The following is a 16745-nucleotide window of genomic DNA, read 5'->3' as shown; positions in this document are numbered from 1 at the left end:
TACTGCCCTCAACTCGAATGTTCAAATCTTCATTTTGTCTCTACATTTACATTCCTGCTTTAGCCATTGTATTAGTTTGTTTTCACACTGTTAATAAAGACATACCTGAGACTGGGTAATTTATATTGGAAAGAGGTTTAATTGACTCACAGTGACACATGGCTAGAGAGGCCTCACAATCATGGCAGAAGGCAAAAGAGAAGCAAAGTCATGTCTTAAGTGGAGGCAGGCAAGAGAGCTTGTGTAGGAGAACTACCCCTTTTAAAACCATCAGATCTTGTGAGACTTATTTAATATCACAAAAACAGCATGGGAAAGACTCGTCCCCATGATTCAGTTACCTCCCACTGGGTCCCTCCCAGGACGTGTGGGAATTCTGCAGGCTACAATTCAAGATGAAATTTGGGTGGAGACACAGCCAAACCTTATCAGCCATTTACTTGTGATTGGCACATCCAAAGCTGAAACCAGATTCTTCTCCCTGGAAAACCTGTTTCCTGTTCTTTTGTTTTGTTTTGAAATGGAAGGATGTATGTATCATGGCTTTCTTTGACTTTTTGTTGTTCTTCTTCAAAACCTTACTTCAGGTCTTTTTTTGTGACTCTAAGGCAAACCAAAGAGGTTTGTATCTAACAAGTCATTGAGACATGAGAATAAAGTAGATAAGTCTTTTTGGTCACCCATTTGTGGTTATACTTGGACATAATACTCTTATTATCCTGGTGTTACAGTAGGAAGAGACCTCAGGGAATGTTTTTTCAAGCTCTTTGTTGCTTCAAAAGTGAACCAAGGTCCAGAGATCGGAGTCTCTACGTTAGTGTGCCTGCCATTATTTCCCTGAGAATAAAATAGGGCTTGGTAAAAATTTCGAAGACATGAGCTTTTACACAAATATATTTCACCAATTGTGTCAATGTGTGTAAGTTTGGAAGAACTCTTGACTACTCTGAACCAGTTCTGTCTTTAGGGGCCTTAGCGAACTCCGAAAAATGCTGATTTGGTTGCCCAAACTGAAATGTTTTTAGTTCGTAACAAAAGGTTGCTGAGCAGATCTTAAAGGCAGAATTCCTCCGAGCTCCAGAGCCATGTACTTGAACAGTATGATCTCAGGCTGTCTTGGAGCAGCTTCATCATTTTTGCCAAGTGTCTAGGGGTAGATAAGAACGTTATAAATCCTCCAAAAACGTGAAAATGTTAAGTAAATATTTGACCCATATGAATAGATGGAAGGGATTAAATTAATTTGATGGAGGAAAATTGATTACAGTGGTTAGGATTCTAACTGGTAGCAGTTTAAACTAATTTTCTCATGAAGTTTTATTTGCTGATCCCCCCTCATTAGGCATATTCCTTCTATGCTCTCTCTTTGTGATTTTTATCATATTATATGGCCATTTTCTATTTTCATATATTTTTCTCAAATCAGACTGGAATCTCTTTAGGGTAGAAACTATGTCTTGTCTGGTTTTGTTTTGTTTTTTCGAGACAGAGTTTCACTCTTGTTGCCCAGGCTGGAATGCAATGGTGTAATCTCAGCTCACTGTACCCTCCACGTTTGGGGTTCAAGTGATTCTCCTTCTTCAGCCTCCCAAGTAATTGGGATTACAGATATGCACCGCCACACCTGGATAATTTTGTATTCTTAGTAGAGATGGGATTTCATTGATTATTCTCATTTGTCAGGCTACTCTCGAACTCATGAACTTGGGTGATCTACCCGGCTTGGCCTCCAAAAATGCTGAGATTACAGGCGTGAGCCACCACGTCTGGCCTTGGCTTTGTACCTTACAGTATATATTTAGTAAATATTTGATTGATGAATACATTGATATACTTATGAAAGGAAAAAATACAATGCCAATACATTTAAAGATTTAGATGAAATGATTGTTTAGCCCCAATTTTCTTGTGGCCTAGTGGGTCTGCCTGAATTTGCAGACCTGGCTTTTTCTGGGCCAACCTGTCTTGTAAAGATGTCATCTCTCCCCAAATCGATTTGTAGATATTCCAGTTAAAATCCCAACAGGGTTCATGACTTTCATAGGCTGGAAGAGTAAAGGGCCTAGATGGGTCAAGAACACTCCTCAAGAGCTAGGCTAGGCAACTTGGCCCCCCCTTATTATGAAGGATTAGCACTAAGCATAGATGAGCATTTAGAAGGCCTGACCATATTTTCTACACAAATCTAAGAAGGGGGTCTCATACCGAAATAAAGACAGGGCCCATAAAGGGGAGTGCTAGAGATGCTAGTTTTACCATCATCATGACTTAAGGGAAATGTCATGTTTTGGCTTTCAGAGGGCGGGAAACTAGGTGCAATCTTCTTGGCAACCATGAGAGTCAACAGAAAGGCCCAAAGCTGTAGCATCCTGAAACCTGAATGAAATCAACCCGAAGGCTAGAGGTTTTCTAACCTAGGAATAAAAATACGCCAGTTTATTTCCACCTTATGTATTTATTTGGCAGGAAAAACAAGTTTGCCTTTTTTTAAAATTGCACACCAAATAAGCAGAACAACACAAACTTTCAACAGAATGTCCCTTAAACCAAATTCATGTTTTATTTATTTTATTATTTTGTTTTAGTTCATTAATTTTATTGTAATTTTTTGAAGTAGGGTCTTGTTCTGTCACCCAGACTGAAGTGTAGTGATGTGATGGTAGCTCACTGCAGCCTCAAACTCCTGGGCTCAGGCAGTGCTCCCACCTCATCAGCCTCCCAGCTAGCTGGAACTATAGGTGTGGGCCACCATGCCTGGCTGAGTTTAAAATTTTAGGTGGGAGGATTGTAGTTATTGTTGTAGTTCACTCTTGGAGATTACTGTCTCACTGAGCAGGCATTGTCTTCTTGTATCCAGTTGTTACCACACTAATTATATTAGCTGATTTTCCTCCTCTCTGGAAATAGCTAAACATGGGGATGGGGTCTTGCTGTGTTGCTCAGGCTGATCTCTGGCTCCCTACCTCGAGCAATTCCTTCTGTCTCAGCCTCCCGAAGTGCTGGCATTGTAATGTGGACCAGCCACTGCATCCAACCCCAACTATGTTTTAGAAATAAAGAAAAACAAAATGATTAACTTGCAAAGACTCATTTTGTTTAGGTGATGTAGCTGTTAAATATTGCAGGAATTTTAACCTTGTTTTTAAGTTTAAGTAGGAGTTAATTATTTTGTTAGGTTTTTGAAGGACAAAATTCAGGTTTCTTTTTTCTTCTTCTCTAGGTATATACCTCCGGATAAGAGGGAAGAAAATGACCAGTCAACTCATAAGTGGATGGTATATGTCCGAGGGTCCCGTAGAGAACCCAGCATTAATCATTTTGTCAAGAAAGTTTGGTTCTTCCTTCATCCCAGCTATAAACCAAATGACCTTGTGGAAGTTAGGTAAGCACACTTGAGTTATTTAACCTAAATTGAAATACAAATATATTTTTGAAGTGGAAGAAAAGTGATGTAACTTCAGAACATTTCCTGGAAATGTAATAATAATTGAGAATTGGCTCTTAGTCAAAATGTAGTTGTAGGCCAGGCGGGGTGGCTCACGCCTATAATCCCAGCACTTTGGGAGGCTGAGGTGAGCGGATCAGGAAGTCAGGAGATCGAGACCATCCTGGCTAACATGGTGAAACCCCGTCTCCACTAAAAATGCAAAAAATTAGCTGGGTATGGTGGTGGGCGCCTGTAGTTCCAGCTACTTGAATGTCATGAACCCAGGAGGCGGAGCTTGCAGTCAGCGGAGATCACGCCACTGCACACCAGCTAGGGCGACAGAGCTAGACTCTGTCTCAAAAAAAAAAAAAAAAAAAAATGTAGTTGTAGTTGTAGTTCACTCTCTCAGATTAGTATCTCACTGAGCAGGCATTGTCTTCTTCTATCCAGTTGTTACCACACTAATTATATTAGCTGATTTTGCTCCCCTCTGGAAACAGCTAAACTTGTTTTTATAGATAGAGATGCATATGAAAATGTTACCTCTTTTTATGAATATCAGAATATAACAGAAGTAAATATAGTATTCTAACGTTATAGACTAATTAATGTTGAAAGTTCCCCATGATCTCACTCTCTCGGATGTAACTCCCATTTATATTTCTTCTGTACATATTCAAGTGTTGTATAGTTGTTTTGTTGTTACTGTTATTTCACCAGGATGGAATGATTATATGTATTGTTGTGAAATTTGCTTCTATCATTTGGATGTATTCTTTACTTTTTTTTTTTTTGAGACGGAGTTTCACTTTTGTCTCCCAGTCTAGAGTGCAGTGGTGCAGTCTGGACTCACTGCAACCTCCGCCGCTTGGGTTCAAGTGATTCTCCTGCCTCAGCCTCCCAAGTAGCCGGGATTACAGGTGCCCACCACCACGCTTGGATAATTTTTTTGTGTTTTTAGTAGAGACGGGGTTTCACCATGTTGGCCGGGCTGGTCTCAAACTCCTGACCTCAGGTGATCTGCCTGCCTTGGCCACCCAAAGTGCTGGGATTACAGGCGTGAGCTACCATGCCCAGCCTTATTCTTTACATCTTTATATGATGTTACACACACACACACACACATATATATATATATATATATTTTTTTTTTTTTTTTTTTTTTGAGACAGAGTCTCACTCTGTCACCAAGGCTGGAGTGCAGTGGCACGATCTCGACTCACTGCAACCTCCACCTCCTGGGTTCAAGCAATTCTCATGCTTCAGCCTCCCAGGTAGCTGTGATTACAGGTGCACGCCACCATGCCGGGCTAATTTTTGTAAATTTTGTAGAGACAGAGTTTTACCATGTTGGCCAGACTGGTCTTGAACTCCTGAGCTCAAGCACCCTGCCTGCCTTGGCCTCCCAAAGTACTGGGATTACAGGCATGAGCCACCACGCTCAGCCCATATTGATTGTATAAATGCACTGTGGAAGTGGTTGTTGGTTATTATCAGTGAAATATCTGTTCTCTGCTCTGTTCAGAGCCCGACTCTTAAAACAAAACATCGCTGCCTCCTGAGAACTCTGCTTCTTCTTTAACCCTTTCAAGTGATGGTGGCTTTTTTTTTTTTATCTCTCACACACCACTGGGCCTGAGGATGGGGAAGGTGTCTTCCTTGATCATATTTATGGCTTCCAGACCACCTTTCCCTGCCAAGGGTGACTACTGGGGAAGTTAGTAGATAGTAGTAGATAGTTAGTAGTTAGTAGTAGCAGAGGAGGAGTAGCAGCCTCAATGGAGCTGAGGCTTTTTGGAAAAGGGGGAAAGGTATCAACACCTGGTTTACTGATTTTCTCTCTACCATAACTCTTGCTGTCATTCTTAAGGACTGCATACATATAGACAATTCATCCAAAACCCTGGTCTCTTGGTTCTTTGATTTTTTCACTTTGATGCTTAGGTTATTTTAGGGATATATCATAGACTCTAAGCTGAATAAGGAGAGAAGATAACGTATATAGGAGCAGTGATGGCTGGTGAAAAGTTTTGTGGGCAAGAAATAGAAGTCTTCGTGAAGTCAAAGAATAGTTGGATTGGGGTGAAACTGGAAAGATAAGGGTTGGTGGTCAGAAAGTGGAATAGGCTGGGCATGATGGCTCAGGCCTGTAATCGCAGCTCTTTGGGAGGCCAAGGCGGGCAGATCACGAGGTCAGGAGATGGAGACCATCCTGGCCAACATGGTGAAACCTGTCTCTACTAAAAATACAAAAATTAGCTGGGCGTGGTGGCTTGTGCTTATAATCCCAGCCACTCAGGAGGCTGAGGCAGGAGAATCGCTTGAACCAGGGAGTCAAAGGTTGCAGTGAGCCGAGATCGTGGCACTGCACTCCAGCCTGGCGGCAGAGCGAGACTCCGTCTCAAAAAAAAAAAAAAAGCCGGGCGCGGTGGCTCAAGCCTGTAATCCCAGCACTTTGGGAGGCCGAGACGGGCGGATCATGAGGTCAGGAGATCGAGACCATCCTGGCTAATACGGTGAAACCCCGTCTCTACTAAAAAATACAAAAAACTAGCCGGGCGACGAGGCGGGCGCCTGTAGTCCCAGCTACTCGGGAGGCTGAGACAGGAGAATGGCGTGAACCCGGGAGGCGGAGCTTGCAGTGAGCTGAGATCAGGCCACAGCACTCCAGCCTGGGCAGCAGTGCGAGACTCCGTCTCAAAAAAAAAAAAAAAAAAGAAAGTGGAATATTTGGAAATAAGATTTTTGTAGGTAGGTACGGTATGTTTTTCTTCTTATGTATTAATTATATTTTTATTGATGATAGAACTCTAATATACCGAAAAGGATGGGATTAAAAACTAATTGCATAAAACCCTTAATACTTAAAAATGCAATACCAGTGCCTATTTTATTTCTCTGTTCTCATACCAGAAATGAGAATTTGTAAAACACATATTTCTTTTAATTTGCAAAGACCGTCCTGCAGTAATTAATGAGATTTATTTGCTAAGAAGTCTTTACTAATCTGTGGGCAGAGGTGTGGCAAATCGCTTATCAAGATATATTGTAACAGTGAGAAAATCCAAAGAAAGGATTGTGCTGCAGCTCCTTATCCAGTTTCTCTTTCATCCCGAACATCTGGAGTGTTTTCTGCTAATAGTAAATGAACTTTGTTTCATTACGTGTATGAGGTTTGACGTCATCAAAATTGCCTGTGTCGTATTTTCAGCCTGATCTCTGCCACTCTGACAGTGTCTGCTGTGCCATGCCTGAGCAGTTAGCTGTTCACAGCCTGGCGGCACACACCTTTACAACATACCTTTTCCCATAGCAAGTCAAACTTCATTAACAACAATAGTAGGATTTGTAAATAGTATTTTAAAAGAGATTATTGCTTATGTGCTTCTGGTTTTTAAAACTCCTGGAGAAATCATATGCTGTGATTGACCGTAGCTCTGTGTTTAATAGCAGATAATATATGTAAGTCTATTACTACACTTGCTCATTTACATGTATGTCTCACCAGATTTAGAACTTCTCGATGTTTAGGACCTTATCTTGTCTTAATATCTCCAGGGTGGGCCGAGCACGGTGTCTCATGCCTGTAATCCCAGCACTTTGGGAGGCTGAGGCAGGTGGATCACGAGGTCAGGAGTTTGAGACCAGCCTTGACAACATGGTGAAACCTTGTCTGTAATAAAAATACAAAAAAAAATTAGCCAGGCCTGGTGGCGTGTGCCTGTAGTCCCAGCTACTCAAGAGGCTGAGGCAGGAGAGTTGCTTGAACCTGGGAGGCAGAGGTTGCAGTGAGCCAAGATCATGCCACTGCACTGCAGCCTAGTTGACAGAGCAAGACTCTGTCTCAAAATAAAAAATAAATAAATAAATAAATATCCCCATGCATAGTTCCTAGCATGTAGTAAATGCTCATTTTGTGTTTTTTAAAATTTTTAATTTTTTTTAATTTTTTATTTTTTTGAGACGGAGTCTTGCTCTGTTGCCCAGGCTGGAGTGCAGTGGTTCAATCTTGGCTCACTGCAAGCTCCACCTCCCAGGTTCACACCATTCCCCTGCCTCAGCCTCCTGAGTAGCTGGGACTACAGGCGCCTGCCACCAAGCCCAGCTAATGTTTTTGTATTTTTAGTAGAGATGGGGTTTCACTGTGTTAGCCAGGATGGTCTCGATCTCCTGACCTCGTGATCTGCCCGGCTCAGCCTCCCAAAGTGCTGGGATTACACGCATGAGCCACTGTGCCCAGCCAATTTCGTTTATTTTATTTTTATTTTATTTTTTATTTTTTTTTTTGAGACGGAGTCTTGCTCTGCCGCCCAGGCTGAAGTGCAGTGGCCGGCTCTCAGCTCACTGCAAGCTCCGCCTCCCGGGTTCACGCCATTCTCCTGTCTCAGCCTCCCGAGTAGCTGGGACTACAGGCGCCCGCCTCGTCGCCCGGCTAGTTTTTTGTATTTTTTAGTAGAGACGGGGTTTCACCGTATTAGCCAGGATGGTCTCGATCTCCTGACCTCATGATCCGCCCGTCTCGGCCTCCCAAAGTGCTGGGATTACAGGCTTGAGCCACCGCGCCCGGCAATTTCGTTTATTTTTTTAGAGACAGAGTCTTACTCTATTATCCAGGTGGGAGAACAGTGCCATGATTATAGCTTGCCGCAGCCTTGACCTCCTGGGCTCAAACTATCCTCCCATTTCAGCCTCCTGAGTAGCTGGGACTGTAGGTGTGTGCCACCTATGTCCAGCTAATTTTTTTTTACCCAGGCTGGTCTCGAACTCCTGGCCTCAAGCAGTCCTCCTGCCTTGGCTTCCCAAAGTGCTGGGATTACAGGTGTGAGCCATGTACCCAGCCTCATTTCATGTTTGATACTGAGTGAATTATTGAATTCATGAAATGGGCCATTCCATTTGCAGGTGGCTGGTTTCGTTTGGAAGATTTTAATTATATTGAGCAGAAATCTAACTTCCTCTAACTTCTAAACAGTAAGCTTTTCATATGCTTTGTGTACCACTCAGAATCATCATAATCCCTTTTCCTTGTATAGTTTTTTAGATATTTGAAAGCAATTACTGGGTCTCATCCATATTTGTATCAGTTGTCACTTGTCACTTGTGTGACTTTGTGTTCCTTTGCCATTCAGGTAATATTCTTTGGCATACTCCAGTTTATCTATATTCCTTTTAAAATAACCTTTTTAGAACTGAACCTAAAACTCCAGATATGGTGTAACCAATATAAAGTAGGTTAGGACTGTTAACATATGTCCTAGGTTTACTTATAACTCTTACGTTCTTTGCAGGACTCTGAAGATGTTTGTTGTGTTAGGTATCTAAAGTAATTTAACCAGTAAGGAAGGATTTTTGCAGCTGCCTTGAAACTTGGGGTTAATCTTACTTCTGGATCAAAGCACAAATGTTTTTCTTACACATCCTGACTCTCTTCATCACAGCACATTACCTGACAAAGAGATGGGTGGATTCTGCTTTTATTGAAGCACTTTTTTCCACATTTGTTCAGTTGTCAGGACAACCTTAGCCAAGTTCCTAAAAGCTGCGACTATAAACTTTGCTTTTTTTTAGGTACAAGATAGTCACTAGATACGTGCTAGGCTCAGGGTTTGATACAGGGATTGTGAAGAGCACAGGACTCTGCCTTTGGGAAACCACGTGGAGTGTTCCTGCCCTTGGTGTGTGTGAAACTGGAGCGGGCCAGCTCCCCAAAGGAATCCTAGTGAGCCTCTTCCAAACCTTCCTATCTGTTTTATTTCACTCGAATGTAGGAACTCTCTAGAGCAGCACTGTCCAATAGAAATATACTGTGAGCTACATCTGTAATTTGAAATTTTCGAGTAGCTACATTAGAGGAGTAAGTACCCAGAAGAAGTGATGTAGGCATTCCATGCCCTGCACAGTCGGGCAATATCCAGTCATATTATTATTGTGCATACTAGGGAGAGTGGTCTGGGAAGTGAGGTCTGTCACCTTGGGGATGTAGACTAGCACACAGAGTGGCTAAAGCATGGCCCTGGAGCCTATTGCTTGAGTTTGAATTCTGGTTCTACTGCTTATTTGCTGTGTGACCTTGGCAAGTTAATTATTCAGCCTCACTGTGTCTCAGAGGGGATATTTCAGTGTGGTTATAAAGATTAGGTAAGTTAATAGTGCTAAAGGACTTAGAACACTGATTGGGTCATAGCAAAAGTGAAACGTAGGAAAGCAGTGTTTGTTGCCACTCTTGTTGTGGGGAGCAGAGATGTTCATTCTGAAAAGACTTGAGGGAATGCTTTGGTTCTTCTAAAGGGCTTTCATGTGGAGGACGGATTTACTCTTTGTGATTCCAGATGGCATATCTGGAATTAACATGCAGGAGGTAGAAGAAGTCACTTTATAATAGAGCTGTTCACAAATGTAACAGAGGGTCTCATGAAGTAGTGAGTTCAGGGTCACTCGGAGTGACGCTAAAAAAGACTGATTGGCCATTTGAATAAATTAGTCGAGCAAGGAGCTGTACTCCATTCTGTGTTTCTAATAAAGCCATTTTTGTTTAATCTCCATAATCTTACGGTTTCTCCCTCTTGGTGTCATTGATTTATTTCACCTTCTATGAGGAATCTAGAAATACTGAAGTGTGTTCAGGGGACGCAGTCCTTTATTGTGTGAAGTAACATATTTTGAAGTATACCATTTGCATAAATAGTGTTGTTATAGGTCTTAGGTTCTTTTTTTGCTTCTAAAAATATGGTTATGGAGGAATTTCCTGTTAAAAAGCATTGTTCGTTTTTCCTGGCTTTGTGCTGTCTTCTTTAGCAGCAGTCTTTCCTGCCTGTTCACTAAAGGTTAGGCCATGTATATAAACTGAGAAGCATACCTAATTTAGCATATTCATTGAGAGAAGTTCAGCATTCAGTGTGATTGAGGCATATTGCAAATGAGTTTAGACTTAACATTTAGCTTTACTGGAATTTAAATAACCAAAGTTCACATCAGTAGAATTTCCGTTAATTGACTCAAGTCCACCATGCCTCTAGGCTCCCCTCTATCTCTGGCTGTGGGTCCCATTTCAGACTGTCTCAAGTCTACCTTCTCATTTGACCCCAAGCAGGAATGTATACCAACATCGCAGCGGCTTCTCTTAGCTCCTGTGCAACTGGTTTCTTCCATCCAGGCCATTCTAGTTTGCTTTCTTTTCTCTTTGGCTTGTAAGGTGTTTATTAATTTCCCTGCTTTCTAGGCTCCCCTCATACACAGGGATTTTTCCTGTCCCGGGCTCCATTGTTAGCTCCTGGCTCTGGGCTTGTTAATTCACATCTGTTACACTCCTCTCAGGTTGTGTTCTTGAACTCTGCACTCACTCAATTCAGTTTTCCAAAAACACCATCTGTTGAGTTTCTTTCTCCTTGTCCTTTTCTTTTTGAGATGGAGTCTCGCTCTGTCTCTCAGGCTGGAGTGCGGTGGTGTGATCTCAGCTCACTGCCGCCTCCGCCTCTGCCCACCGGGTTCAAACGATTGTCCTGGCCTCTCAAAGTGCTGTGATTACAGGCATGAGCCACCGTGCCCAGCCTCCTTGTAATTTTGATATCTTCTCTCATTACTAATTCTAAGCCAGGATTCACAATGAATATTTTCATTTTAAAAGCATTCTCTCTCTTCCCTATGGACTTAAACCATATTGTTTTGAGTACTTAATGATATCTCAATTAAATTTCTAAATTTCTTTATTATGGAAAATTTCAAACATATACAGAAGTAAAGAGTATAATGAACCCTCTTGTGCCCATCACCAGTTAATAACAATTTGCTCTTCTTTTCCATCAATTCCCGCCCCCCCCCCCTTTTTTTCTTTCACAAATTACATTGTGCTGAGAATTCTCCAGTCCGGTTAGCATGCACACACATTCCTCTCTGCCCACTAAAATCAGTTGTAGTCACTATTCAGGGAAGGTCATATTGTGAACGTATGATCTTTCTTTAAGTCTTCTTAGCAGAGAGTTTCAAATAAATTGTCACTTTCAGTTGAGCACATTCATGATTCATTTTGTTTCTGCCTCAGTGGAGGAATAAATACAAGGATTTAGAGTAGGGAACGTATATCTCATGGCCTGTATCTGTCAAATGCCAATTAAGGATCCTGGCCCTCTAGTGACATTCATCAGATGACCTTAGTTCCCTCGTGTGTGAAAATGATATTGGATTATATAGTCTAAGTTTACTCTCTTAGCATTCAGTAATTGAAAGTTTAATAGAGGTTTGAGTTGAATTTTTTTCTTTTATAATTTAGCATTTTAGCCAAATTCAGCATATTGATTTAGTTTTTTTTTTTTTTTTTTTTTTGAGACGGAGTCTCGCTCTGTCGCCCAGGCTGGAGTGCAGTGGCCGGTTCTCAGCTCACTGCAAGCTCCGCCTCCCGGGTTTATGCCATTCTCCTGCCTCAGCCTCCGAGTAGCTGGGACTACAGGCGCCCGCCACCTCGCCCGGCTAGTTTTTTGTATTTTTTAGTAGAGACGGGGTTTCACCGTGTTAGCCAGGATGGTCTCGATCTCCTGACCTCGTGATCCGCCCATCTCGGCCTCCCAAAGTGCTGGGATTACAGGCTTGAGCCACCGTGCCCGGCCTGATTTAGTTTTAAATAAGGAAAACTAAGTGGTTCTCAGAAGACAGTGAATTTCTGATTTATCCATTATCAGAAAACTTTTCCTGTGTAGGATGAGTGAACATGGATGAACGTGTTAATATCTGCTTTTCCATAGAGAGCCTCCTTTTCACCTGACCAGAAGAGGCTGGGGTGAGTTTCCTGTCAGAGTTCAAGTTCACTTTAAGGACAGCCAGAACAAGCGGATAGATATCATACATAATCTGAAGGTATTGTAACAAAACATCGCTCCCTAGTTTTGAAGTCTCTTTGTACCAGCTACAGTTGATCCTTGAACAACATGGGGGTTAAGGGCCCCCTCGCAATCAAAAGTTCATATACAACTTTAGACTCCCCCAAAACTTAACTATTAATAGCCTACTGTTGACGGCAAACCTTCCTAATAGTGTAAATAGTCAACACATATTTTGTATGTTATATATATTGTGGACTATATTCTTACAATAAAGTAAGCTGGAGAAAAGAACTGTTATTAAGAAAATCAAAAGGAATAGAAAGTATATTTACTATTCATTAAGTGGCAGTGGATCATCTTCGAGGTCTTTATCCTCGCCATCTTCACATTAAGTAGGCTGGGAAAGAGGAGGGATTGGTCTTGCTGCCTTGGGTGGCAGAGGTGGAAGAAAATCCATATGTAAGCGGATCTGTGCAGTTCAAACCCATGTTCAAGGGTCAACTGTATTCAAAGTGGGAGTGTTAGGTCTTCTGCAAGAAGTGGCTAAGAATAGTGGGGGGAGGAGGAGATAGTATTTCTGAGTGTGTTATGCTTACTGCTACAACACAACTTTGTCCTCTGATGCAACCATCAGAGAGAGAATCACTCTATAGGACAATGTATATCCTTTAAAAAGATGAACAAAGTGGTCAGATAATCAGAATGCATGAATATTTGATCAGACCTCAACATCAGTGTGTTTCTGGGGGCTAAGTTACTGAAATCTTTTTTAAATCTGTTTACTTTTCTATAAAGTGGGGCAAATAATAATGTTTGTAAAGACAGAAGTGAACATGTCTTGAAAATGATAAAGTACTATACAAGATTGTAATACTTTTGTATTATAAGAAATCCTTTAATGATGAATGTGGCCATGTGGTTTATGGTGCAGCCATTGTAAATTATATCTTATGAAGTGTTGTCTATCCATAGGGAGAACTGCCCTTATAGGAAGTGAAACGCAGAGTACAGGCATACTTTGTTTCATTGCACTTTGCTTATTGTGCTCAATATATATTCTATTTGTAAAAAAATGGAAGATTTGTGGCAACCCTGTGTCAGACAACTCTGTGAGCACCATTTTTCCAACATCATGTGCTCATTTGTGTCTTTCTGTCACATTTTGGTAATTCCTGAAATATTTCAAACTTTTTTATTATTAAATCTGTTTTGATGATCCTGTGGTCGATGTTACTGCTATTTTGGGGCACGACAAGCCATGCTCATATAGGAGGATGAACATAATTGATCAGTGTTATGTGGATTCTGAATGCTCCAGGAACCAGTCATTCCCCATCTCATTCCCTCTTTTGGGGCCTTCCTATTCTCTGTGAACAACAATATTGAAATTAGGCTAATTAATAACCTTATAATGGCTTCCAAGTGTTGAAGTAGAAGGAAGAGTCACACATCTCTCACTTTAAATTAAAAGCTAGAAAGGATTAAGCTTAGTGAAAAAAGCATGTTGAAAGCCAGGATAGGCCGGGCATGGTGGCTCAAGCCTGTAATCCCAGCACTTTGGGGGGCCGAGATGGGCGGATCACGAGGTCAGGAGATCGAGACCATCCCGGCTAACACAGTGAAACCCCGTCTCTAATAAAAAATTAAAAAATACTAGCCGGGCGAGGTGGCGGGCGCCTATAGTCCCAGCTACTCGGGAGGCTGAGGCAGGAGAATGGCGTGAACCCGGGAGGCGGAGCTTGCAGTGAGCCGAGATCCGGCCACTGCACTCCAGCCTAGGCGACAGAGCAAGACTCCGTCTCAAAAAAAAAAAAAAAAAGAAAGCCAGGATAGGCTAAAAGTGAGGCCTCTGTGCCAGACAGCCAAGTTGTGAATGCAAAGGAAAAGTTCTTAAAGGAAATTAAAAGTACTACTCCAGTGAACACACAAATGATAAGAAAGCAAAACGGCCTTCTTGCTGATTTGGAGAAAGTCTCAGTGATCTGTGTAGAAGATCATACAAGCCATAACATTCCCTTAAGCCAAAGCCTAATCTCGGGCAAGGCCCTAACTACTTCAATTCTGTGAAGTCTGAGAGGGATAAGGAAGCTTCAGAGGCAAAGTTTGAGGCTAGCAGATGTTGGTTCCTGAGGTTTAAGGAAAGATACCGTCTCCATAACATACAAGCGCAAGGTGAAGCAGCAAGTGCTGATGGAGAGGCTGCAGCAAGTTATCCAGAAGATCCAGCTAAGATCATTGATGAAGGTGGCTACACTAAACAACAGATTTTCACTGCAGATAAAACAGGCTTCTGTTGGAAGAAGATGCCATCTAGGACTTTCATAGCTAGAGAGAAGTCAATACCTGGTTTCAGAGCATAGGATTGACTCTCTTGTTAGGGGATAATGCAACTGGTGACTTTATTTATTTTTATTTTTATTTTTTTTGAGACAGTCTTGCTCTGTCACCCACGCTGGAGTATAGTGGCGTGATCTTGGCTCACTGCAACCTTTGCCTCCTGGCACCTCAGGGTAGAAATAGGGTTTCACCGTGTTGTCCTGGCTGGTCTCAAACTCCTGAACTCAAGTGATCTGCCCGTCTCAGCCTCCCAAAGTGCTAGGATTACAGGCATGAGCCACTGCGCTTGGCCACAACTGGTAACTTTAAATTGAAACTAGCGCTTATTTACCATCCAGTAAATCCTAGGGCCCTTAATAATGATGCTAAATGTACTCTGCCTGTGCTTTATAAATGTAACAGAAAAGCCTGGGTGACAACACATCTGTTTATAGCGTGGTTTACTGAAAATTTTAAGCCCACTGTTGAGACCAACTGCTCAGAGAAAAGGATCCTTTCAAAATATTGCTCATTGATAATTTACCTGGTCTCTTAAGAGCTCTGATGGAGGCCAGGCACGGGGGCTCACATCTGTAATCCCAGCACTTTGGGAGGCCGAGGCGGGTGGATCACTTGAGGCCAGGAGTTCGAGACCAGCCTGGCCAACATGGCGAAACCCTGTCTCGACTAAAAATACAAAAAGTAGCTAGGCGTGGTGGGTCACACCTGTAGTCCCAGCTACTTGGGAGGTGCTGAGGCAGGAGAATTGCTTGAACCCAGGGGGCGAAGGTTGCTGTGAGCCGAGATCGCACCACTGCACTCTAGCCTGGTGACAGAGCGAGAGTCCATCTCAAAAAAAAAAAAAAAAAGAATAAAAGCTCTGATGGAGATGTACGAGGAGGTTAATGTTGTATTGGTGCCTGCTAACACAATATCCATTCTGCACCCATGAGATCAAGGAGTAATTTCAACATTCAAGTCTTACTGTTCTAAGAAATGTATTTTGTGGCCAGGCATGGTGGCTCATGCCTATAATGCCAGCCCATTGGGAGGCCAAGGAGGAAGGATTGTGTGAGCCCAGGAATTTGAGACCAGCCTGAGCAACATAATAAGACCTTGTCTCTACAAAAAAAAAAAAAAAAAAAAATTAGCTGGACATGGTGGTGCATGCCTGTAGACCCAGCTACTTGGAAGGCTGAGGTAGGAGGAGGATCAGCTTCATGGTCCCAGGAGGCTGAGGCTACTGTGAGCCATGATCAAGCCACTGCCCTCCAGCTTGGGTGAGAGAGCAAGCCCCATCTCAAAAAAAATAAATAAATAAATAAAGGAAAAGAAAAAGAAAGAAATTTTGTAAGGCTATAGATGCCATAGATAGTGATTTCTCAGATGGATTTGGTCAAAGTAAATTGAAAACCTTCTGAAAAGGACTAACCATTCTAGATGCCATTGAGAACATTTGTGATTCACGAGAGGAGGTCATAGTAGCAACGTTAACAGGAGTTTGGAAGAAATTGATTCCAACCCTAGTGGATGACTTAAGTTCAAGACTTCAGTGGAGGAATTAGCTGCAGATATATGGTGGAAATAGCAACAGTACAAGAATTAGAAGTAGAGCCTGAAGATGTGACTGAATTGCTGCAATTTTGTGATTAAGCTTTAATGCATGAGGATTTGCTTCTTATGGATAAGCAAAGTAAGTGGCTTCTTGAGATGGAATCCACTCCTGGTGATAATACTGTGAACACTATTGAAATTGACAAAGGATTTAGAATATTGCATAAACTTACTTGATAAAGCAGCTGCAGGGTTTGAGAAGATTGACTCCAGTTTTGGAAGAACTTGTGGATAAAACACTGTCAAACAGCATTGCATGCTACAGAGAAATCTTTCAGAAAAGGAAGAGTCAGTCGAGGTAGCAAACTTCATTGTTGTCTTGTTTTAAGAAATTGCCATAGCCACCCAAACCTTCAGCAAACAGCCATCAACATCAAGGCAAGACCCTCCACCAACAAAAAGATTATAATTCACTAAAGGCTCAAGGTGATCATTAGCACTTTTTAGCAATAAAGTATTTTTAAATTAAGGTTTGTACATTATTTTGTTAGACATAATGCTATTACATAATAGACTACAGCATAGTATAAACATAACTTTTATAAGCACTGGGAAACAAATTCATTGTGACTTGC

At 41.9% G+C, this 16745-nt stretch overlaps 1 protein-coding gene across 7 annotated transcripts in view; it reads left to right on the top strand.

The window, feature by feature from the left end:
* Positions 1–16745, top strand: part of YEATS2 (YEATS domain containing 2) — a 109892-nt gene that overhangs the window by 26618 nt on the left and 66529 nt on the right. For all 7 annotated transcript variants that reach the window (XM_030931462.1, XM_030931465.1, XM_030931448.1 and 4 more), the window contains exons 7-8: positions 3221–3382; positions 12163–12274. In XM_030931462.1, coding sequence (XP_030787322.1) covers positions 3221–3382; positions 12163–12274 — 274 coding nt within the window. The remainder of the gene's footprint in view (positions 1–3220; positions 3383–12162; positions 12275–16745) is intronic.

Source organism: Rhinopithecus roxellana, chromosome 1 (assembly GCF_007565055.1).
Source record: "Rhinopithecus roxellana isolate Shanxi Qingling chromosome 1, ASM756505v1, whole genome shotgun sequence".
In the NCBI taxonomy this organism is placed as follows: domain Eukaryota; kingdom Metazoa; phylum Chordata; class Mammalia; order Primates; family Cercopithecidae; genus Rhinopithecus; species Rhinopithecus roxellana.
This window is presented reverse-complemented; position numbering and strand designations above follow the sequence as displayed.